Source organism: Athene noctua, chromosome 14 (assembly GCF_965140245.1).
Source record: "Athene noctua chromosome 14, bAthNoc1.hap1.1, whole genome shotgun sequence".
In the NCBI taxonomy this organism is placed as follows: Eukaryota; Metazoa; Chordata; class Aves; order Strigiformes; family Strigidae; genus Athene; species Athene noctua.
Window position 1 is genome coordinate 19,842,332 of NC_134050.1, and position 25,110 is coordinate 19,867,441.

The window sequence follows — 25,110 nt, forward strand, 5'->3', positions numbered from 1 at the left end:
ACCGACAGTTCAGCACAAATACTGCTCATTTGTCCCCTGTGCAGCCCTCATCATGGCTGGCTTAAAACACAGTCAAGCTTAATTAACAAAAATCAATCGTAGGTACTAAGTTTTAGATATAACAAAAGATAAGGAATAAGTGATTAACTTAAAGTAAACAATTTGGAAAGGGTAGGTAGTTAACATAGATTGTATGTTAAATAGAACATTCTGAGTTTTTCTCAGAAGTCTAACAGTGAATTATGATGAAGATTGTTTAAGAAGATAAGTAACCACGAAGACCGAAGTCTGCACCAATGAGCAGGAGCTTCAAAAGAAGAATTGGAATGTAACGATGAGAACCACCTGAAGCTGCAGGACTTTTTAAGACTGATGAAGACTCAGGAGCTGAGAGTTTATGGGAAAACACCAAAGACTTTTGCATTGCAGAATGTTATGTAGAATCATATATATAGAAGGTGCCTTTCTGTTAGGCGCTGCCACTCCCTGAGGTGATGGCCCAGCTCTGAGTTGTTAATAAAGCCAGCCTAGAGATACCCACAGTCCAGCAAAATTCTGTAACCCCCTCGCTGCTCCCGCTACGTTTCTCTCCCTGAATTTGCAGTGAATGATCACAACACCAGGAGCTGCCCCTGCCTCCCGCTGCCCGCGGGCTGAGCTCACGTTTGTGCCCAGGAGAGCTGCCCCGGGGCCGGCTGGGTGCCGAGGCCGTGGCGGTTTTAGGAAAATCTCATTTTTTGATATTTTTGTGACGGGGGAGGCCTGGGCCTGGCTCCCCAGAGCCGCCTTCCCCTGTCCCGCCGCATCTGGCACCTCCTCCGGCTCGTCCCGCCCCGGCGGCGCGTTGCCTGCAAACTTGTCAGGAAGTGCCTGAGCTGAGCCCAAGCCCGCGCGGCCGGGCTGTCGGGCCTAGGCCGGGTCTGTGTGCCAGGGACCGGGTGCGGAGGGGTGAGACAAGCGCGGCCTGGCCGCTCGGCTGCGGGGCCCGCCGGGGGGATCCCGGGGGGCTGAGCCTCGGGGCCCGCCGGGGGGGGGGGTGTACCCGGGGCCTGGGGCTGCCGGAGCTGGCGGCACACTCCTGGGTGTGAGTGTCTGTGTCTGTATGTCTGTCTCTGGGTGTCTGTGTGTCTGTGTGTCTGTCCCTGTGCTCGAAGGTGCCTGCCGGTGCCCTGTGCACAGCCTGAGGCTGTGTTTGGGGTCTCCCAGCCTGGCCAGTCCAGGACTGCCCTCTGGTTCCATCACCACCAGTAGCTTTACAAAGCTATAGCAGATGAGGGGTTTTTTTCCTCAGGAATGTGTGATGCACAGCCTTTTTGTAAGAAATACTTACCTTTTTACTAAAGCGGTAGTTTCCACATACCTGTTCTTCCTGTCCTCACAGGTGTGCAAAGTTTCCGCTCTTTCAGGGAGCTGTGACAGCTGCCCTCAGGCTGTGCCTTGGGAGCGCCAGTGCTGCCACATCCCGCAGGTTACCCGCGAAAAGCCCTGCTCCAGGGTGCTGCAGCTTCCTTCTGCTGGCCTTGGATGTTAAAGCCGTTACAACTTGTTTTGTGGTTCTGCACCTCACTCAGAAGAAACTTCCATTCACTTATCCATGGCAGGGTTTAAAAATAACTCCTGATACTCACACCATAAGGTAGTTTAATTGCCAAGCTCAGGAGGAGCTGCAAAACATCAAGGAAGCGGAAAGAGCAAGAAATGGGGGACTTGGAAGTGTGTGACTACTGGTACAAAAGCAAGCGTGGTGCCTCTGCTCATCTTTGCACTACCAGTGTGCTGTGATGATAGCGGCTGATTTTGAAAGCCGTATGTGGATGAAGGCTTCTTCACACTAAGAAGGCAGAGGAATAATTAATTTGTTCAGATTTCATACTTCTGCTCCTTGAGAACTAAATCCTCAGCATGCACTATGTGATATCTACTTTTGCCCTTTATCCATGGAGAGTGCTGTGAGGGGAGGAGACAAGGACTAGTTGGTAACTAACCGGTCGTGGCTTCATGCCCTGTTTGCTGCATTGGAGCATCCCTGCGAGGCAAAATCTGCCAGACCCCCAGTCCCACTGTGCAGTCCAGTGCTCCTGTGCCATGGATGTGCCTTTTCTAACCCCCTCCCTGGCCCTGCCACGTTTGCTCTGCTACCCTTTGCCTGTTTTCATCTATGTTCATCTATGTTTTATCCCCTCGGCACCCGGTCTCACAGCCAGGTTTGATGAGGACCCTTGGCAGCCTGTGGGCAGCCTCTGGGCTTTGGCCCTGGCTCAGCTCTCCCTGCACTGGTTTTCCCCTCCACTTGTAAAGCTTCCTGCACTTTGAAATCTGCATAAGACATAGGCATTTACATTTATATCTTTTAAAGTTAATATTGCTATTTATTCTGATGGTGGGTAATTGCTCCATTCCCTGTCAAGATGTCAGCTGGGAAAACTCAGAGGTTTTCCCTAGGAGGAGAAGCCTCCGTGGCATCCATCACCCTGCATTTCTGTGCTCTCTGCCTACAAAGCTTTCAGTAACACGCGTGTAATCCCTCCTGCCCTCTTCCTGTGATTGTAAACTGTTTCCAGCCGCTCTGGGCTGGGGCAGGAGGCCTTCATCGTGCACTTGTGTTCTCTTTCAGAGCCATCTTTCCTCCTCCTCCTAGTCCCGGCTGCCTGGTGGTGCTGCCGGTGCCTGACTGCCTGGCAAGTCAGAGCATGTCCGGACCCCGTGGACGAGACGCAGAAGATGGCAGAGCTGCTGGGGCTCAGGGACGAGTGCAGGGAGGGGGCTTCGGGGGCTCCTGCGCTCGCTGCCTCCTGCCTTGCAGACAACAGGCTGAACCTGGATGTGTATCCTGACGGCTGCCGCCGGTTCGTCCGGCTGTTCGAGGGGCGGCAGGGAGAGGTGGTGCGGGTGGAGTTCCTCCGGCTCAGCACCAACGATCACCTCCTTGGCACCACGCTGGGCATCCTTCCTCATCTGAAGCATCTGAAGTCCCTGGTGCTCAAAGGTAAATTCTTGGGCCTGTTGCCATCCAACTTTTCTAGGCTCAGCTTTTTTTTTTTTATCCTTCTCCACATCTGCAGGACAGAGTGCCCCTTAGTACAGCTTTGGCTCTTAGCCTTGCCCAGAGCTGCGTGCAGATTTCAACAAGGTACAGCCTCTAGACTCTTATTTCCTTTCTTTGTTTCTACAGCTGCCTGGGGACTGTTTTTTTGGAGTCTGGCTGGGTTGACGCGGCAACATTTTCTTTTAGCCGTCCTCTAGAAGAGCATTTTTTGCACAGTTATAAAACTGTGTATGCAAAGAGACCGTAACTGTAAATACAAGGAGAGGGGCATTGAAAGGTGTTGGAATGTTCAGCTCCTCTTTAATTTTTGGGATTATAATGAGGTGTCTTTGCTGCGTTTCCATCTGAGTCAATCCTAGCTTAATCCTTGCTTGGTGTCGGTGAGCGTAGGTTTAACAGAGTTCAAGACAGACCAGAAGAGGCTGCTCAACATTTTATCAGAAATATGACTCAGGGCGTGAACATAATTTGGCAGGCTGTAATAACTGTTAGACCTATAAATATTAGATCATTCTTTGACTTTCTCATCTCTTTATTGTAGGAAGATCTCAATACAAATGGTATAATGTCTGAATCAGACTGAATCATTTGCTCTTCGGGAGATAGAATTTTAAAAAGAAATGAGAGAAAGAAGGGGGAATTTGTGGTCAGAGTTCAGGGTTCTAGCTGAAAACTGAAAAGACTGATGTTTGTTTCTATATCTGCCACAGATTTCTCATGTGAATAATTTCATTTGTCTTTTCCCTCTTTAGTAAGGTGAGGATAATGGCAATACCTTTTATCAGGCTTGTGTTGCGAGATGTACGCACATGCTGAGCATCCTGAAGGGCAATAAAATAACTGACAAAGATTTTCTTAGGTACAAAGTACAATGTGTTTATCAGTTTGATTGTTCTCATTTTTTACCATTATGCAGCATAAAAAAATGTTTGGTGCCCTCTGCTGTATGTGTACACAAATAGACAACAGTGGAGAGAGAGGAGGGAACAATGAAGAAATGGAAATTTTTGGAAGTTGCCTTCTGTTTGCTCGACTTATTTTCTGTGGGTATAGCCCTTTTCCAGTTTGAGTGTCACAAGCTGGGGTGGGGGACTTGCATCCTTCCCTCTCTGCACTGTCTGGTGTACACAATACAGAATTGTCTGCCTTTTTTCGCACATTTTCACTGCTTCCTCACATCTGCTCTCCAGTCTTGTGAAGGCAGATCTCAGTCCTCGGGGCTGTTTCTCCCTCAACAGCATGGGCGAAAACCTGGTGGGTGAGGGAATGTCTCTTTACTCCATAAAGTGTGTGTTGGCCACTGGTGCTGGTGGGGAAGAGGTAGGGAAGGAAAGCAGGAGACTTGGAGGTGTATGGGCCACCCTGCTGGCAGGTGGTGGATGTGTGGAGTGGCCTGGCTCTGTCTGAGCTTCGACTCTGGATGTGTTTCGCAGAGCTCAGCTGGTTGACTGGCACGTCTTGATTTTGTAACAGATCTTCCCCATTATTCCGCTTTCACTGTCAGGAAACTGAGGCAAGGAGCAGAAAACACACTTCTCTATGAGTACTTTGTAATCAGCGCTGCTCATTGTGATCAGCAGCTCCCCATCTTCTGGGTCTCTGTGCTAAGGAGTCTCACATGAGGCTGGCGAGATATCCCTGCTGCATATTGACCTCTTCCTCCTCTTCCCTCCACACCCAGGCGGGCACGCCAGGGATGAGTTTGGCTCATGTCAGCGTGGCTCCCTGACAAGCCTGCCGTCAGATGTTGGGAACCTGAGCTGTCTCACCCACCTGGATCTCAGCTTCAACAGCCTCTCCACCTTGCCTGGCTGCATCCTCCACCTTCCCAGCCTCTGCGTGCTCCTAGTGAGCCACAACAGCCTGGTGACACTCCCTGAGGACTTCGGCTCTCTGAGCAAGCTGACTTTCTTCTCTGCTATGAAAAATCAGCTGAAGAACTTACCTCAGAGCATTGGGGAGCTGGCAGTGCTGAGGGACCTGGATCTCTCAGAAAATGCTTTGGAGTTCCTCCCCGAAGAAGTTGGGAATCTGCACAACTGCACAGAGCTGGATCTCTCTGGGAATTGCTTATCGAGCATCCCAGACTCCTTAGGTCAGTATTTTCTAGGGGAGAAGAAGGACATGGGCTTGTTGAGCTTTTGGTATGGTCCCTGAAGGCCCTTGGTGTCTGCCCCCAGAGTTGTTAGCACAAACCATCAGTTAGGTGGCAAGTGGAAGGGATATCCAGAAGAAACATGCTTGGTTCAGTCCGTCCCTTTGAGCATTAACAATTCCCTGGACCGTGCTTTCTGCTTCTGCGGATCAGCAAGACTGCTAAGATTTCAGTACAATTTACCATAGCCGAGGATCTGGCCTGGCTGTTTTTGGGCAGCACCCAGGACTGGAAACAGAAGAGCTGGGGTTGGATGGGATGCAAATCTGGGCTTGAAATCGCGCTGTCTGGCGTGTGCCAGTCCATGGAACTGGGCTCTGAGTTGTGCTGCATGGCTGCCTGGCTCGTGGGTCCCGTATGACTTTTGGCCCGGGGGTGTTGCTGATGCTGTTGTGGAAGCATCTTCTGTCCATACTCGTAGCTGGGTGCTGAAAAGCAGAGGACAGAGGAGGCTGTGTTGCCTCTCGGCTAGTTCCCTGGACGCTTTTATTTTGTGAACTAAAGAGATGTTGGGCTCTTGTGCTTTTCCCTTATTGTGTGTGTGTGTGTACATGGGATGAGGAGAGCGGCGGGGGGGGGGGGGGGGGGTCGGGGTTGGAGCTGACGCACAAAGCAATTAACAGCACGGATCGGGGGTCGTTTCTTGTTCTAACCTGCAGCCAATTTGAAGTCTCTGCGGCGGCTGCATCTCCACAGCAATCTCTTGGTGACGGTCCCTGCCTCGCTTGCCAGCCTGCCCAACTTGTCCAGACTTGATCTGCAGAACAATTGCCTCCGTGCTGTCCCCCCTGAGATCCAGACCTTGCCGTTTGTGCACCTCCGAGGCAATCCCTTAGGAGAAACGGAGCCGTCCCCGCAGGCTGGTAAATGCAAAGCTTCTGCTGCTGTGGCATCTGCTCAGCTGTCCCCTCACTCAGCTCAGCGACTCACCGATGGGTTTGGGTTAGAGAGGACAAGCAGGAGGGAATCAGATCAGTATTTAATGGTCTGGAATAATGACGAGGCTGCGGGGATACAGACAGTACTAGTTCTGTTTTTACGAGTCCAAGCCCAGTCTGAAGGGCTCAGTGTTCCCTGGAATTGGGCTTGCTAGGAGAGGTTTTACAGTGGAAGTGAAAATGGGATTCACAGGAAACTGATCAGGAGAGGCCCATAAAGGAGTCCAGCCTTTTTAGCAGAGGTGAGCACCAGTTCTTGGACTTGCTGCATGGCCCTAAGGCTGTGGTGGCTCTTGCTAGAAGCACAGAGAGCACAGAGGTCATTCTGCTGTGCAGTTACCTCCTACTTTATTGTAGTTCCCAGGCTGCAGAGGAGCAGCTCTTTGTCCAAGATGAAGGTGATTGAGCAGGAATCTGAGCAGGGTTTCCCAATGGTGCTCAACAAGAGCAAGCACTGATTCGCAGGGGTGGCCCCAGGCAATCAAACATGGCCCTGAGAGCTGCAGGAGTGATAGACTGAAATATTTGGTAATTCCCCCTGCTTCTGAGTTTTCCTGTGGGAAAATCAGCATTTCCAGTGTATCTTGGGACTCCGAGGCCTCTTCCCATCCTCCTGCTGCTGCTTGATCAGAAGCCCACTGCAGTGTGAGCAGTGCTCTTTTAGTGATTTCCATCAGATTAGGATTAAACCAAATTGAAATGCAAGTTCAGCCTTTCTTGTCTATCCTGATATAAGTAGCCTTTGTCTCCTTCTACCCAAAGTTTCTTATTGCCACAGATGAATCCAATGCCAGAGGGCTACGAAGACTCTTCCTTACATCAGGAGAGGACAGGTAAGCCTCTGTTATTAAGAATTTTTATTACAGTTTTATAGCAAGGTGCCAGACAAGACTGGTGCATAGTGGGTATTGCACATGTGTGTAGGAGCTTTTGGCCTCAGCAGGCCAGTCAGACACAAGGTAGGAGATTCTTCTGTTGATTTTTGGAGGGCTGAAGTCATTGCACGTTGTCATACATTCATGCATTTCTTCTACAAGCTTCACTGTCACCTCTGAAGGCTGCAGAGTGGCCCTGGCCTGTGGCATCCATTTCTACTTTCCACCGGGGGCTGCCTCTGACCCCCTGCAGATCTACTTCCGAACCCTCGCACCAGACCCTCGGTGGGTAAAGTTGAGGCACCATGATGTCCTGCTAAGTAGAGTCCTGGAGCTGCAGCCTCATGGGCTCAAATTCCAGCAGGTGAGGACACATCCAGGCCACCTCCTGATCAACCTGCCTCGGCAGTAGCTTGGCAGAGTCTTCTGAGAGAGTGTCTTGGGACTTCTGAGACAGTTGCCCCCATCACTGCTGCTTTTAAGTAGCTGCAGAACTGCCTTCTAAGGAAGCCCCACTGCAAAGATTTGGAAAGGACACAGCCAGATTCTCTGGCACTGTGCTGGTCTGGCTCCTTTACCTTCCCCACTGCTCCTGCTCAAGCTGAGCTATAACCTTCCTCACTCACAACCCTCCCTCTGTGACAGAAGATAAGTGCTGTTACAGCAGTTGGCTTTAGCCTGCAAGGAGAAGGGATTCACATCCTTCCCTAAAAGTCTGACTGTGTGGTTTTCAATCAAGCTGGTGAGTCCTTACACCACCAGCGCTGTCATGGCTGACAGCAGCTCACTGCAAAAGCTGCTTTGCCCTTTCTGCCCACAAGCTGCTGAACTTCCCCTGCTGTCACACTGCATAGCGGACCTGACATCTCCTGTCACCTCCCTGGAGGCTGCAGGACAGAGCAGGTTCCTGTATCTCCTCCTTCACTCCCTGCACACAGGCTGTGCTTCAACCTCCCCCTTCTTTTGTGCACAGGAAGCCACAGAGCAGAGCTAGGCTTGGTTTTATCCTCTGTTGGTGTCTCACAGGAACCCTTTTTTGCCAGGAGGTGCAGATCTGGATGCCATATACCTCCCCTCAAACCCTTCACCAGCGTGAGGTGGTGGTTCGGACCTTCAGTGGGCAGAGCTGGAGTGATCTGAGAACAGGAGTGGAGCAGAAGAGAAAATCAAAGGTGAGCAGATTGGAATGATGAGTGACACACATTCTTCCTGTTACCCTCTTTGGTTTTGCCCAGCCAAGACAGAGCCAATCTTAAACATCTCAGGAGCTGTGTTTTGGCCAGCTGCTATAAAATGTAGTGGATTTCAGCTCCAGGTTTCCTCTCCCATGGAGGTGTGCCTCCTGAAGGTGATGAGCTGCAGCCTGCCATGCTTCATCCCTGTTCTAGGGCTTTCACCTGCTTGGCTGTTACTGGCACTTATTTTCCTGCTTTTATCGTATTATGTTATATGCCTGTATGTTTTCTCTTCTTCCCTGTCCTCTGTTACAGAAGCATGTGGCTCACTGTAGTGTCCTTCACTTCTCTTGGTTCCTTGTTGTGTCTCGACTTGTGCAAAATGAATGCAAAGTGCCAACAGAGGGGACATTGCTCTTTTCCAGCGTGGATCCAAGCATCAAAGTGACCTTTCCACCTGGAGTCACTGAAGAGACTCGCAGTGTCAAGCTCCAGGTATGTATGTTTTAGAAACCAAGCTTTGGTAAGCCCTAGCACGGCTTTTGTCCCGTGCCACATAGGGGAGCTGAAGGTGAGATCACAGAATCACAGAATCACCTGGGTTGGAAAAGCCCTTGAAGCTCCTCCAGTCCAACTGTTAACCCAGCACTGACCGTTCCCAACTCCACCAGATCCCTCAGCGCTGGGTCAGCCCGACTCTTCAACCCCTCCAGGGATCCCGGGGACTCCCCCCCTGCCCTGGGCAGCCCATTCCAACGCCCAACAGCCCCTTCTGCACAGAAATCCTTCCTCAGAGCCAGCCTGACCCTGCCCTGGTGTAGATGTCCGCCCTAGGGTGGTTGGTGTCTGACGTGGATGCTTCGTGGGGTGACCCATCTCAGATCACCTTCTGTCTGAGCTTCCCTGCCCGCAGAATGGGCCGTGCTCCACCTGCCCTGTGTGTGGGAGGATCTTGGGGCTCTGCCAGTGCTCCCCCGACCGACCGGCAGGTAGCTGCTGTGGAGGGAACACGAGGAGTTTTTTTGCCTCTTGCTCCCCTGCAAAACATACTGAGCATGGCAAGACAGCTCAGTGACTGAGACTGGCGGGGGATGATTTATGTGGATCTAATTCTAAAGCCACCCCACAAAAATGAATCATTCTGTAGAGTTGCTAGATAGTGCTAAATGCTATTGTAATACCTTGGTGTGCCCCAGCTTGCCAGGTTGAGACCAGTATTAGAGCAGACTTCAGCCAAAGTTCGCTGTGCTTCCATTGCTCAGCAGGCCCTGAGCCAAGAGCCGTGTTTGCCTGCTGGGCGCTGGGGGCACTGAGCGAGCGGTGTGGGAATGTGGGTGCTGGACTGTGCCACTCACTGTGCTGTCTCATGCCCAGGTGCTGCCAGTCTCTGCAGAAGAGATAGAGGAACTCACGGCCGATGCAGGCTGCAGAGCCAGTCCCCTGCTCTGCCTCTCCCAGGACTCCCTGGTGGATTTTCTCAGGCCAGTAAGAATTCAGCTGCCCCTCCCACCTGGGGTCACAGGTCAGTTTATTCTCAAAATTGCAAAAGACAAATGCCGTAAAAAAGCCTACAAATGACAAGCTGGGAATTTTGTTAGCCTTTCCTGTCACTAGTGAAGCTTGCTGCTTCTCCTGCAGGAACAGCAGGGTGTGTCTGCTGAGTGAGTGGTGGTGCAGGTTGGTGAGGTTGAAGGTAATTCAGGTCCAGCAGACCAGCACTGGTCTTCACAGACCAGTAGCACGAGCTGGGAGAGTGGCCTCGGCAAATAGATTTCTCTGCCAAATTCCATGGGTGTTTAGACTGCTGGGTTTGGTGAGACAGGTTGGAGAGGCACTTCTGCCAACTGAGGAGATGCTTTGGGAGAGGGCTTTGATTTGTGATTAGGAGTAGCTTGAAGCAGGTGATGAAGATGCTCCCTCCATGAGTCTGCCTTCGCTCTTACTTCCTTGATCATGAATCAGGTGCTGAGCCACTGCAGTTAAAAGTGTACGATCATACACCAAGCCATTTCCCACTACCATAAACAGCCTTGCCAGGGATTCCTCTGTTTGCATGCTGGGTACTTTGTGTCTCTTAATTTCCTATTTTCTGGCTTTCTTGTGAAGAAGTAACATCTTTTTGAGTGTGGCTTGGCCTTCATAGTAACACTGCCTGTTACCTGTATGTCTGAAGTGCATCAGGGTTGAAAAGCCTGTGGGATGTACATTTAGAAAGACACAGAACTTAATTAATAACCCCAGATACTGGTGATGGGAATTGTTTAATGAATCTGTTGGTGAAAACCAGCACACTATCAGTTTAAGTCTGCATATTCTGCCAGAATATTCTGGAAGCATTGGGATATTGCTGCTCTTTGACCAAAGTTCAGTCCTTGATGCTGAAGAGAAGGTCGTGAGCCTTAATTTGGTGCTTTTATGAAGTGAATCACCCAGAACTGTGGCTGGATTTGTAAAGCTGTGAATGAAGGCTTCTGCTGCATATGGCATCTCTTGATCGCTGTGGTCTTTAGGGCTAAATTTGGATCGGTCGAGGCTGCATCTTCTCCATGGTGACCTGGAGGGCCAAACCTGGGATGACATTACTAGTCAGGTGGTGCTGGAATTCACCCATCTTTATGCAGTGTTTGAAGTCACCCACTTCTCCTGGTGAGTGCAGGGTTAGTCCTGATGAAACAATGAGATGTTCCTCTGCCTTGCTTTTCCCACATTCTGACCAGGCGTCATGCCATCAACCTTACCTGTTCCCTTTTCCCTTTGCAAATCAGGCCCAGATTAGGACTCTGTCTCTATACCCATCGTATTTTATAGTCTCGTAGGTGTGACATTGGCCTCTCTTCCTAGGCAAGTTCCCTCCTTTTTCTTAATTCCTTGTCTGCAAGGTACTGGCTGTGGTACACCACCAAGACCTACATTGGAGGCATTGCCAAGAAAGTCTATGAGCGGCTGCGTATGTACCAGGTGAACTTCATTGCTCTGCAGAGGAAGAAGGACCCCGAGCAAGTCCTGCTACAGTGTGTCCCCAAGCACAAGGTCTGATCTGGGTTGTGTAGCTTTGCTCCTGAGCTTCCCGGGCCATCCTCTGTAGGATGTAAGGGCAGCAGTGCACCAAATGGTGCTGTTCGCTGCCCCAGGGTCATGGCTGGGGTATGCTGTCACCACGCTGGGTTGGTGGTGTGATACCAACTCACTGGGAGCTGGGGAAAGAAGGAAAACTCATTCTATGCAGTGGTGGGTGCTGTGCAGTGATTTCCTCCCCTGTGAACCTTGAGGACTGGGCTGCTAAAACCATCTGAGCTGCAGTAATTAGCCATGTGCGTGCTGTTAGCGACCAGCAAACATGAGGCAAAACATTGTTGGCTTAAACTTCAGTCAAAGATATTAAAGCTAACGCATCACTTGTCTGACACGGGCTGGTAGCGTGGGCAGAAGCACTGCTCTGCTCTTAGCTGACGTGGTTAGAACTGGTGCTCCTGCTGATGTTCCTTGCTGTTTACAGTCCAAGCAGTGGAACAGAACACATGAGCCCTCCTTAATCTGCTTCAGTGCAACATCAGGTTAGTTTATGCTGTTAGCCTGAGCTAATCTGGTTGATTTTGTGCAGAAGGAGATGTGAAGCGCTTGCACATTCTCTTCTGCTGCCTCTGCCCTGGGGCTCTCAGCCCTCAGCAGTGTTGCTTCAGCTGTCAGCAAAGTAAGCGTGCAGCTGTGTTTGTAGAGCGTGTGCCTTGACAGAGAGCGCAGCTCAGCGAGGCGAGGCTTATTTTATCAGACTTCCAGAACTGGGCTGCATAGTCAACTCTCTGCATAACCCTTTGATCTGGTTGCTCCTTCTTTTCTTTATTCATTCTCCTGTATTGAAATGGCCTGTGGGCATAAACATCTGTAAGGAATTTTTATGTCTTGCATTCTGTGCTAAAATTGTTCCCAGAGGCGGCAGCAATGGCACTCAGAGTGAGATCAGGGCCTGGGGATGTCTCTATTCCTGCCAGAGAGAATGTATACTCTTAGAAATAGAAGAATAGACACTTTGGCTCTAGGATGACTCTTGCAGTGCCTCTGAGACCCCAGGTCTGACAGTGTGATCACAGGCTGCAAAGCCAAAATGAGCTTTCTGCTGCCCTCAGCTGTGTGCTATTGTAGCATGTGGCTTTTTGCAGAGAAAATGTCTTTTAATGGCATACTGTGAGGGGGATAAGCAAGTAAATCCCTCCCTGCCTTTGAAGGTTACTAACCTGTTACAAAGATAAAGACATTGCTGAAAATGCTTTTTTAATGGCAGCTTTGGGATGGCCTATCGTCGTTAGTCCACATAGGCTTTTCTGCTTTTTACTTGAGAAAAGAAACAGGGAAGCCACAAAACTCAGAGCACCTCTTCCTTGTCTGTAGTGAAGGTACCTGGGATAGGAAGGGTGGGGGTTTGTTCATTTGTTTACATCCTTTTTATGTAAAATGGACTTTCCCTGTTGAAGGTGAGAGGAGCATCGTGGGCGTAGGGACGTGGGTGAGGGGACAGACGTGCTTCAGACCAAACATGGGCTCCTGTGTTGTCACCCTTGTCAGGTTGACCCAGTGCTGAAGAAGCTGCAGGACCGCTATCGAGGACCTGAGCCATCCGACATGGTGGAGATGTTTGAGGGAGAGCAGTTTTTTGCAGCTTTTGAGCACGGCATCAGCATCGATATGGGTATGGTAGTACTGGGCTCCTTTCTGCTCTTAACTCTTGTGCTTCTGTAGCCCCAGGCACGTTTCTGCTGGGGGCTGTACTCCATGGCATGGAGTCTCCATGCTCACATGCTTCTCACAGCAGCCAGCCCATTGACATTGACTTTGTCACATTCTCTGGTCACCCAACTTTTGTGTCTACTTTTCCCTATGAAAGTGCTGTTTGCAGGCTTTCATTTCCTCTCACGCTGTTGTAGCCTGCAGAGGGAAATAGCCAAGCATGTTTATTTTATGACTGATCTGCTTCTGCAGCCCTTTTTCTGGCATCTTAGACACCGCACCAGAATGCCCATGGTGATCTAATTAATGTTGCCCATTTCTGAGAGAACACATAGAGAGATACTTTTTTGGAGAAGGTATTTCTGAAATAATCCAGCGCAAAGAATTCCCCCTAATGGAATCATTAGAAGAGAAGGAAAGAGGGAGCAGAACCAAAACTTAAGATGATGGTTTTTGCCCCAGTGTGTCTGAACCTGGTACAGCTGCAGACACCCATTTGCTGCAAAACCTGAATGTACAGCTCAGTTTCATTGGTGTAAATTAAGCACAACTCTAGGAAGAATAATAAAATGCGCTGGTCTTCCAGTGGAGTTCACGAGGCCAGAGTCTGTCCCTCTGTCCTGATTTAGGCTGGACTCTAACCTAACTTAATTTCTAGATAATTACGTATATGAGTGTTGTACCTGATTAAATTATTTTCCTTTAGCTCTATTCCTATTTCTGCACCCACTGCAGAAATGGTGAAGAGATGGGTGACCTATTTTTGTGTGTTACAAGATGTTATTGCAGATGATTCTACCCTCCAAGGGGTAGAATGGACCAAGGATGGGTCTTGACTCCATCAGAACACCTTGCCCTGCCTTGCCTTCTGTTCTTGAACTTGATCTCCACCTTGTGGCCATTCTCCTTTTTCACCTGTAGGACTTGCTTTCTCCACAGCCAGTGATTTCTGCTTTCCCCTGTCACCCAGCAAGAAAGTCGGGGGTTACAATTCTTTCAGGCATGAGTAGGAGTAGATAGTAGCATGGTGGCTGCTCGTGGACGATGGGCTGTTGGCCAGACTTGACAAGCTGCACACTTTTCTGCAGCATCAGGTTGAGTGTTTGCTGCTTTTCTGCACAGATCGCCCCGACTGCGTGGATGGATGTCTCTCGTTTATTTTTTACTCCCACTTGAAGAACATGAAGGAAATCTATGTGACCTCCCCTGTAGACAGGAAAGGCCAAGCTGTAAAAGGCCAGGTGAGCAAGCAGTTACACTGACTTTTTGTTTCCTCCTTCATCATCATCATTGCTTTTACAATGCTCCTCATAATAATCTCTGAGTGCTGGGCATGACTCTTCCCCTCCCCTCTTTCCCTTGGCTTTGCATTTCACTGACTAACCCCTGAATAAACAAGAAGAGTAGTCTGGAAGGATCACTCATCACTTAGCTCTCTGACTTACATTCCTGCCATTAACTCTTGGGGTGTTGGCAGTGGGTCCAGCCTTTATGGCAGAACCTCAGTGCTCCTCCCTGTTGCACTTAATTGGGAGACTGTATTTATGGACTGAGGACAGGTGAGAAATGCTGAATTCATTATTTCCCAGACAGAAAAGGCACGGTGCAAACAGACTTGGCTGCTGTGCTTCAATCTGAGCCTCGCTGCCTGCTTTCTGTTTGCAAAGGTCTCTTTCTACCGAGGCGCAGTTCCCGAGAGTGTCCCTGAAGATGCCAGGAGGAGGAGGAAAGGACCAGACTCCCTCTGGCTCGCTACTCTGCCCATCAAACTGCCTGTGAGTGGTTTTGTTTTCTACAGAAAAATTAATCTGGATGGGGTAAGAGCACAGCCTTCCTGCTCAGCTAATTTTGTCTTCCTCCATGAGAATAGATGCAATGAATGACTGCAAGAAGTGGCTGCCCAACCATGTCATGGTGGAGATTCCCCACTCCCATGAGCAATTCTGCAAAGAGAAACATGACTAGCTGGGAGTGCTCTCCATCTCCTGCTCATCTTGCCTGTCAAGCACAGGCTTGTTGGAGGGGTGGTCAGAGAGGGTGGATCCTTTGAATGAATGAGGGATGTAGAACAGGAGGAAGCTCACTGTAATTAAGGGAAGTGTGTGTTTTGTTTGTAAATCCCTTAGTCACACAGCTCATGCAGCAGGGCAAAAGAAAGGTCTAGGTTGAGGTAGTTAGGCTGGATTTGAATTACAGGTGTTGAGTGTTTAAAGGCTAGGCTTTGTGTTACAGTGAGAAAGTTTTGCTTAGGGAATTTAATTGATTTTTGAGAAGCTTAAAACAATAAATACCTTTGTAGGCTGAATGCTTCCCTTCAGATCATGTGCCATGATCTCACATCCCCTTCTGACATGTGCAACCTGAACGTAATTGCCCTCTTACCGCTGAGGAGATGGTTTCTCATGGGGAGACGGTTCACTGAAAAATGCTCTGTAAAGACAAGACAGGAAATTTGCAGTGTGAGCTCTGACTGTAAGCACTATGATTCTGTGATATTTTTCAGAGGCAGTGAGCATTGCTGGTCATTGGCCGGTGTTAGTGCTCCTTCCTCCCAGTAGGAGTGTGGAGACTGAATGGCCAGACAACATCCTCTACAAAACCAATTTGTTTAGCATGTTCTCGCTCTCTTCTCTGTGACACAGCGATTGAAACCCCGCTGGGGTGAGAACCCCAGTCCTCTGAACGGCTTCTCCTTCCCTCCTTTGAACCTGGGCAACGCCGAGACTGGCTACCTGACCCAGGCCAACCTGCTGAGCATCGCCAGGCGCGTGGGAGCGGACTGGCAGACCCTCGGCCTCCACCTCGGCTTGACCTATCAGCAGATCGAGCGCATAGGGTACAACAACAGGTGAGACAGGGCACAGTGATCAACAGCCATGCATTATATCTGTCCATCTGTCTGTCTGTCTAGCTATCTGCAATGTCACAGCGTAAATTAATGCTTGGCTGGTTGAAAGTTTTCCTACTGGAATTGTTTTGCTGGATAAAAGAGGGGTTGACTAATGGTTCTTCCCAAAACATTACCTTTTTTATGGTAAGAAGATTATTTTCTCTTGCCCTTATAAAACAAAGCTTTCTGTTTGAAAAACAAAAGTGGGAAGTAACAAACGTGATGATCTTTGTAGTTCAGATGGGTTGCATTCCTGTTTTGTGCTGTGATCTGGATTCCTGGCCAGACTCCATCTCTGACAATGGGCAGTGGTCTATGGCATTAATTGTGAATATCATCTTTATTCAGAAAGAGCTTGTGGTACATCATGAGACATGCACTCTGACCAAAAAGCCAGTGCCGTAGGAAAGAATGAGACTTGTTAGGACCAAACTACTGTTCCTGTGGGGAATTTACACTCAAGAGCAGAATGCTTTAATTTGACATTTTCATTAGGAAAATATTTCCCAGAGAGATTTTAGTGCAGGAACAGCGACTTCTGTATGATGGGTGGGGAGAAGGCAGGCCTGTGTGTCTGGATAGTTTCTCTGGGGCTCCAGTCATGGGCTAGGACTCAGGTAATCCTCTTTGGGTTGCCCAGCATGAGAGTGTGTTGGTTACTTCTGTGCTTCCCCCTTTCTTCAGAGAGGATCTTAATAAGCAGATCCTGGACATGCTTTTTTCATGGGCTCAGCAAAACTCAGAGGATCCTGACTGTGTGAGCAAGTTGATTACAGCCATGAAAGAGAGTGGCCGCCAGGACATCGCTGATGAGGTCGAAACCATCATTGAGCTGGGACGGCAGAAATACAGGGAGTCCATCCGCCGCGTGGGCCTGGAGCAGGAGAGCAGCGCTGAGGACTCTGCCATAGCTATGATGTAGCACCTACCAGAAAGAACTGTCTTTCATATGGGGACCCGCCGCCTACCCGGAGTGACAATGTCTTGGGGCTGCTCCAGCCTCAAGGGCCAGCCTCTTCCCGAGGAGCTGGACGTTGATTTACTTGCGAGCAGACTACTGAGCTCTCCTGGGTCTGCACTCACATGCCGCTTCTGCCAATCCCAGGTGGTTTTTAGTGTGTGTATGAGCCTTTTCTGTAATTCCGCTTCTTGACCTTGAGCTTTAGATTTCAGAAACATGGAGAAATTCAGAGATTGAAGTGTCTGTCAGATGAGTAGTGGCTAAAGTAGCCTTTAATGAATTAATATTCATGTTACATATATTTATTTATAACTTATTCCTGAAACTGTGTTGGAAACACTGGGTGTGAGCATTTGGGTCTGTTTGTGCTCATGTGCTTGATGGGAAATGAAGGTGCAATCGTCTTATGAAGGCCTGTGGTGCAGTGGGGACTGTTCATCCGTTTTTGTTAATGATGTGTTTTGTTAACCTGAAAATGTGAACCATATTTCCCATGAAAATGTTTTCTATTTTCTGCCAAATCTCTTACAGTTCCCTCAAGCCCAAAACAAAATCTAAGTATGTGTGGGGAAAAGAAAAGAAACTAATTTCTAGCAAAATTGCTCTTGTTTTTGGTTTTGCTCCAAAAGCAATTTTGGAACAAATGAAATTTCACATTGTCCCTAGGCTGCTGCACCTGCCAGGCTTTTTAGATGAGACCTACATGCTGCTGGTCTTTGACAGAGTTCCAGTTTTATTTTACAAATAAGTAAAAATCCATAACCCCACTGTTCTGGGAGAGACTCTAATTTAAGTGAAAAATATTCCTTGCAGTTTCAAAGGAATATTCCTCACATCCTTCCAGTGAAATATGCCCCCGTATTAGTGAAGGTGTGACCCCTTGTGAAGTCTGCTGAAAAGCATGACTTAAATTTGCATTTTAAAAACTGGTCTGACCAGCTGTGAAATAGGCAGTGCTGTGGGATTGGCATGAACTGTGCAGAGCTGAGCTCCCAGTTTTGCAGTCTGTATATCTTGTATAAGGCTGGAAGTATTTATTGCTTTTTAACTGCTCAGACAATGATTACTGAGTTGCCCTCCTCTTCCTGTTCTCCATCTCATGATGGGTCTCAACTAATGACCCACTAATGACAGTGGGAATTTTCAGGCAAGTTTTCTGAAAGACGGTTGTCATCTACATAAATTCAACCCTTTCAAGACAGATTTGGATTCAGCCTAACTCTGTAAGCAATATATAAAGGGCTGTTCTCAGTCTGAAAAACAGAAGTCTGTATAAAAATGCCAGGTTGCAACACCCAAAGTCAACGGGCAGCTGCAGGTCTCAGAAATCCTGGTGTTTTCTTCCCCCTGTGAAGAACCATCCGTGGTTTCCCTGATGCCATGTTTCAGACCTGCCATCAGTGCAATTGAAAGAGAGGCATAAAATTGTTCTGCTTTTCTTTCAGAATTCTTCTAAGGCCATACTGTCATCTCAGGCCATGGAGTGATTAGTCCAGAGCACTGGACAAGGACGTGCAGACTTGAGTTGTCACCGTGGGCCCAGGGACTTCCTTCCTCAGATCTGATTTCTTAGGCCATGCTGCCCCTCACGTCTCATGCTGGGTTCAAGTCAGCAGTTCTTTTCTGAATGTACATTTTCTCTGGTAGCCTGTGTCATATGTTCTTGTCTGTAATTTTGATGTATACCAACGAGGTATTTGTTCTTTCCTCCTGTTTTGGAGAGATGCATTTGGGCATATTGCTCTCACTGGAAATAAAATAAACACTGTTTCACTGCGTGGTCTGCTAATCCATAAATGCCTCCAGATAGAGCCAGGTCCCTTTAAACCTGCCGGCAGAAAGACACAGGTGAGCTTGGCGGTGCTGCACAGAAGTGGGAGAAAAGCTCCTTTGCGACAGGCTGCAAGTAGCCTGGCTTTGCTGCAGAGGGGCTAAGCCAGGAAACGACACTCAGGGCATGGGTTTGACTAGCTGAGCGTATGACTAGGGCTCGGGTGGAGCAGGGCTAGGGAGCAACAAGGCTAATCTAGAGGGGCCAGCGCATAGGCTTAGCCTGGCCTCTGGTGAAGGTGCAGGAGGCTTTTGTCTAGCCAAAGCCAGCCTAAGGAAGGCTACAGGTCGCATAAAGCAGCATCCACTGCTGCAGCGGGATGAAGCCAGGCTGCACTTTGCTTTCTGTTGGTGATGGCCAGGCAACAGCCGAGTTAGGCAGTGCTGAAGAGACCTCAGACAGGCATCAGCAGCTCTTCCACATAACCAACTGGGCTAGGAGAGGGAGGCTGGTGCTAGGTGTTTAGGCTTACTCTAGATGTGGGCTACAACCAGCCCAGGTGACAGGAGACACCAAACCCTAGACAGTATCATCAGTAGAACAGCTCTTTGGGATCTGGGCCGTTAACTTAAGGGAAGTTAAGTAACTACCCAAGAAAAATATTGTTATCTCCAGTCTCTTACTGCTGGGCTGGGCTGCCTCACTGGCATCTGGTTTTCTCCATGCAGTGACACTGAAGCAAGTAGCCAGCTGAGGCTATGGAGGTGCTGGTGGGAAATCAGAGCAACCATCCGACTGCGCTTTCCTTCAGCTGACTTGGCAGCAAATATTTGAGCGGGACAAGAGTCAACAGAAAGCATGTTATTTTCAGGTGTGTTATCTTTATCAATAATCTCTCTGAGGCACAGTAACTCCTTCGCAAGCCCGCAGTTGCTATGGCCAGGAAATGCTGATGACAGTTGCAATAGATGGTTAAAGCAGAAAAAACCCTGAACAGGGCATTTATCTTTTGAATCAAAAGATTTCTTTCCTTTCTGGCTTCTTTCATGAATTCTTCACATACTGAGGTAGTCTTTTTCCCTTACCAGCTATCTGTTTTTTCCTGGGGCCTGTTAGGCACCTTACAGTGTCCTACTGATGATCTGGAAAATTTTGTGGTTTTTACTGTGCATAATCCTAATGCATCCAAAATTCCTCCAAAAAATTTCAACCAGGAAAAGCCTCCTTACAAACAAATTTAAAAACAAAGGGAGAAATTGTTTGGGAATGGAAACATTTTTTCTCCTCTTTTTTTTGTCTGTAACATCTATACCCCTTTCACTCGCATAATTAAACCCTTTTCTACTTCATAAACTTGCAGATCTCCAGCAGCATGACCAAGTGGCCTTGGAGGTGAACAGTGTGTTTCTCACATAACACCCTCCATTTCTAGGATCTGCTAACCACGACAGTCCTCTAGCTGCCAGGAGACAGATTCAGGTAAGATGCTTCCAGCTCCTGCAAAGATTAATAAATTTGTGAGAAATGAAAGCCTAGGAAAAGCTCAAATCAGTTTATTAATTCTATAAAAAACACAAGGCAAAGCCTGACTATATCCTGCAGCAGGTTAAACTGTTTACATGGTTCAGGCAGTAAAATGCTATATAATTCTCAGGAAAAGACCTGAAGGAAATAGGAAGGTCGGAGGGAGCCCACAGGGGCTGTGCTCCATTTGTCTGTTTACTGTGACTGGACAACAATACTGTAAAATTCAGCACATCCACAGGATTGCTCTGGTAAGGGGACGGAGATACCTGTGGTATGTTGAGGACTGGGCTGGTACCTAGTTTGATACAAAACTGAGGGAGTATTAGAAGATACCCTGCCAACCGATAAGGTTTCCTGCTGTTTGGTACTCTACAGTGTCCATACTTGACAGTATCATGCTGCTGTTGCTTTTAAAAGGGGAAGGAAATCTGATGGTCTTTAAATTCACTGTTTTCTCCCCAAAGGAGCATCCCAGCCTGTTTTCAGCCATTAAAGCCATGAGCAGCTTTCACTGGGAAGGATGTGGGGCTGTTTTCAGACACTGGTGCACCAGCCCAGGGTGATCTCACTGTGCTTATCAGTTTTATGCTGTTAAATTAAAGAAAACAGCTTTTGCTACAATTAAGTGTGTGTCCATTTCCTGAACTCCACAGGAATAAACTGCATGTTCTTAAAGCACTGTTTGTCTGTAAATCTGTGTGGCTTGAATATCCACAAGGAGAGTTTGATGCTTGTTCCAGCTCTCAGCTACTTTGAAGGAACTCGGTGACTGGGAAATGTAGAAAGCAGGTAGGCACCATGACAGTGGAAAATTTAGTCTCTACCCTTCCTGCCTCGCAGTAGGTCTGCAGGCTGAAGCCATGCAGAAGGTTGCTTTGGGAGGCGGGGACTAAGATTCTTCTGCTTGGTTTGTTCATTGAACACCAGTGCAGTTCTTGTCTTTTCCAGAAAGGAGATAGTGGAACTGGAAAATGTGCAAGGAGCAGGAAGGATGCTCATACACGAGTAATACAGAGTATCTTTATTTCTTCGTAGAGCAGAGTATTACATCGTCTGGGAAAGGATGAAGACTCTGAATAGATGGTTGCCATCCACTGTTTCTCAACTAGGTGGCACCAAATGAAATAAACCGACATCATCCACCTGCAAATAAGCAAAAGGAGGTACTTTTTTTCCTCACTGAGCGTAGTTCTAACGCTGAGTCATTGCTGCGAGATGTTTGAGTCCAAACTATAAATGTTGTATTCAGAAAGTAATTGGTTAAATTGGTGGGAAAAAGATCCTCTAAAAAGTAAACAAATACAGAAAGTTGAATGCGTTCCCACATGGAAGGAGAGGCCAGGGCTGTCTTTCCCAGACAGATTAGTAAACCAGCAACAGCAGAGCATGGGGAGAAATAAAGCAGGCAGAGGAGGCAGATCAGACACCTCTACTTGCTTTCTCTAGACAGGCAAGGGGGTTGCAAGTCTTGCTTCTGCTGAAGCTGCCCTGTGGATAAGGGGAGACCATGGGTGGGAAGCGGGGGTCAGAGGACCGGGGAACCAAGACTTGCATGCGTCGGAGGTGGCTGTTTGCTGGGACCCTCCTCGGAGCCACGCAGCCGAGCTCCACTCCTGGATTGAGGATTTCAGTGGTGACCCAGAGTAAATCAGGCAGCACTGCCCAAAGTGAGAGACGGGATTTCTACCCTGGACATGTTAAGCTTGAAAACTTTGTCTTGTTCTCACTGCAGCTGGAGGTATCTCCAGGCACCTCCTGGCTGGGCACACAAAGGTCTCCAGGTGGGGCCACATCGTGGGGCAGGCCCTGCAAGGCCACCGGGGAATACAGGGGAGGTCACAGGGGATAGGGGACAGCCTCACACATCACGGAGAAGTTGAACAGGTCTGATTTAGCTAACGGGATGGGAGAGCTTGAGGGATGCTGTCTGCAGACATTTAGTGAGTGACCTGGGAAAGCAGCAAGCTAGTAGTCCTCATCTTGTAGTTGCTCAACCTGCTGTAAGCTTCCAGGCTTTCACCACCCCGTCAGCCTTGAACCAGCAAGGGTAAACCTTGGTATTTCTAATAAAAACACAAATAGCTTAAGAAATTTTTGAGTTTTCTTCCATCCTAATGCAGAAAATCTTTTTTCTTGATTAAAAAACGGTACCAGGGTGCTGCAGGTCCACCTGTGGGATGGCTCCAAGCACCAAGAGCTCAGAGCTTTGGGTATGAACAGGAGGTGGCAATATGTGGTGATCTGAGTAGCCCCAGATGTGTGTCCCAGGCATGCTGGTTCTGCCAGGTCTCTGCCACGGGCCAGACTGGGTCTTTTGGAGGTGTTTAGCATCCCCAGGTTTAAGAAACAGCAAATCTGTGTGTCCAGGACAGACTGGGGCTCATGCAGAGGTGCCTGCAGCCCCTGTGGAGATGCCCATCTCTCCCTGCTGTGTGAGGAAGGGACCTGGCTGATGAACATGGGTTGTTAGGCTTCTAATTATGCTTTGTTGCACTGATGAAGAGAAGCTTTAGATTACAGTGAGAAGTAGGACAGAAGAGCTGGCTGAGGGAGGTGGTAACAGGATAGCTTGGGGGATGACATGAGTTTAGGTATGAATCTTCACCTTGCTGCTTCTTCAGCTCAGACCTCAGAGGATTTTGCTCCCTCTGGAAGCAGCAATGGCTCAGGACAAATGTTTTTGGTTTTCATCCCTCCAGGTTGGAGAAAAAGGAAATCCTTGTGATTATTAACTTCTCCCCGAGACCAGAGCTGCAAACAAGCACTGGTGGTGATGCTGGTTGTAGCTGCTCCCTCCTAAAACTGCAGGTTACTGGCTCCTGGGGCCTGGCACATCCTTCAGGTGCTGCAGGAGCATAAGGCTGAGTGACAATCCCGGTGAGGTTTTCATCCTGGTGCACTGAGAGAAGCAATAAAACACAATGTCTCCCCCTCAAAAATGTCTTAACAGATGAATTTGTCACAGCCTGGGCAGGAAAAAGAAGATCCTGCTGCTTAAACAGGCTATTTTGTGACAACTGCTGTGCATTGACAATGGCTGGAGGGCAGAGGCAGTCACAAGTTGATCCATCAGCTTTTTGGGGTCCCAGAATAACACCGCCCTGAAGGAGCTGGCGGCCGCGCTTGGCGAGGCAGTGAGCCCGGGAAGCCATGGCTCTCCCTGCGGGTCAGGCTGTTTCATTTTCACCCATGGCAGGATGGCAGTGTCCTCAGTGTCCACTTCACCCTCTGGCCTGGTGGGGTGGAGCCATCTCACCTTTCTGCCCCTGAGAAACAGCAAAGTGGGTTAATGCAGCCACAGATTTCCCTTGGTTGTTTGCTGGTGCTGGAAGAGCAGATGAACTAATGAGCTGTGGAGAGTGGGGAACACTTGCTGTCATGGTTTGAGCTGAGAAAAACTGAGCACCACACAGCTGCTCACTCCTCCCTTCTTCCCCAATGCTGAGAATGAGAAAAGCAAAAGGCTTGGGAATCAAGGTAAGGACAGGGATGACTCACCCGTTATCATCATGGGCAAAAGGCACACTCGTTAAGTGAAGAAGAAAGAGCATAAATTTAATACAGACACTAACACCAACACTTAACAGACAGAGTAGGACAGTGAGAAGCATTACCACATATTAAAAACACCTTCCCCCACCCCTCCCTTCCTCCTGAGCTCAGCTCTGCTCCCAGTATCTCTACCTCCTCCCCTCCAGCAGTCCAGTGGGGCGGTGAATGGGGGGTGCGGTCAGTCCTGCCGCCGCTTCCTCCTCAGGGTGGGGGGAACTCCTTGCATTCTTCCCCTGCTGCCTCGTGGTTCCCCTCTCACGGCAGACAGTCCTCCACAAACTCTCTCTAACATGAGTCCCTCCCATGGGCTGCAGCATTTCCCTAGCTACTCCAGTGTGGGTCACCCCAGTGTGCTGCAGTCCTCTCAGCACCAAACTACAACAACGGGGGCTCCTTTTTCCACAGAGTCCTGGCCTTCTCTGGGCACAGTCACCTGTCCTAGTGTGGGGTCCTCCCCAGCCCGTAAATTGGTCTCTGCTCCCCCAGTGCCCCCCATGGGTGCAGGGGGCAACCCTGCCCTCTCACCACAGGATAGAGGGGAGTCTCTGCTCCAGCACACCTCCCCCTTTCTCCTCCTTCTTTCCACTGACCTCGGTGTTCACACAGATATTGCAACTCCTCCTCACAACTCCAACTCCTCCCCACAGATTCCTCTTCTTAAATTCATTTGGCAGAGGTGCAGCTAACTGGCCTCGCCTTCATGCAGAGCCAGGTCCCAGTTGGAGCTGGGGGACCCTTAAGAAGCTTCTCACATGGTGCCACCACCGTAGCCCCCTCCCTTGCTACCAGAAACCTTTGCCACACACACAAACGCAGCACAACTGTAAAATCCTGGAGCAAATGGCACCATTTGGCATTGCTCTGCCTCACACCCCAGGGAAAGTGATGTTCCCTGTCCTGCAATGCCCCATAAATCCAATGACACCTCTTCATGGGGGCAGATGTGGATGGTGGGATGCTGTGGGGCAATTCCTCCCTGGGATGAGGGGGTAAACCCTGCCAAAAGGCTCCTGTGGCAATAGGCAGCTGCAGCAGCAGGCTCCGTGCCAGCAGCTGGGCCTGGAGTGGGATCTGGAGGCCAATCTCGCAGCCAAGACAGCGCCATTCATCGGCACTCAATAAACAAAAGTGCCTTGCTGTTTTATCCAGGAGATAAGCGCACAGGGCATGAGATCGCTTTGCCGCGTGTTCTCCGCTGAGCGTGAGAGCCTGCCTTGGCTGCCAAAGCAGCCAGGACACTGCTGCTGGGGGACACGCTGTGGACAGGCACGCCCTCCGGCTGGACCCCATGGTGCTAGGCACGGCGAGATGCTGGTGCTCACTGGAGGTTGCCAGCCCTGTGAGGCGTGTTGCGGGAGCTGGGCCATGTGAGCCAGCTCAGCACACAGGGTCAGCCCTGCAGCTCTAAAACTCACTTACAAAGGAAGAAAATTCTACTGTTACGTCTTTTTGGCTTCTTGATGATCAGTGATGGAAGCCTGAAAGCTTTATGCATGCT

The 25,110-nt window shown here is 49.2% G+C and overlaps 1 protein-coding gene across 1 annotated transcript; it reads left to right on the forward strand.

The window, feature by feature from the left end:
* Positions 1–1,781: 1,781 nt before the first annotated feature.
* PIDD1 (p53-induced death domain protein 1) lies at positions 1,782–17,334 on the forward strand. Its single transcript, XM_074918647.1, has 16 exons — positions 1,782–1,806; positions 2,639–2,986; positions 4,728–5,141; positions 5,861–6,064; positions 6,918–6,972; positions 7,177–7,378; positions 8,058–8,186; positions 8,505–8,684; positions 9,564–9,711; positions 10,700–10,835; positions 11,069–11,219; positions 12,750–12,873; positions 14,034–14,152; positions 14,579–14,686; positions 15,554–15,759; positions 16,486–17,334. The coding sequence occupies exons 1-16, from the start codon at positions 1,782–1,784 to the stop codon at positions 16,721–16,723; spliced, it is 2,787 nt and encodes a 928-aa protein (XP_074774748.1). The 3' UTR covers positions 16,724–17,334.
* Positions 17,335–25,110: the final 7,776 nt, after the last annotated feature.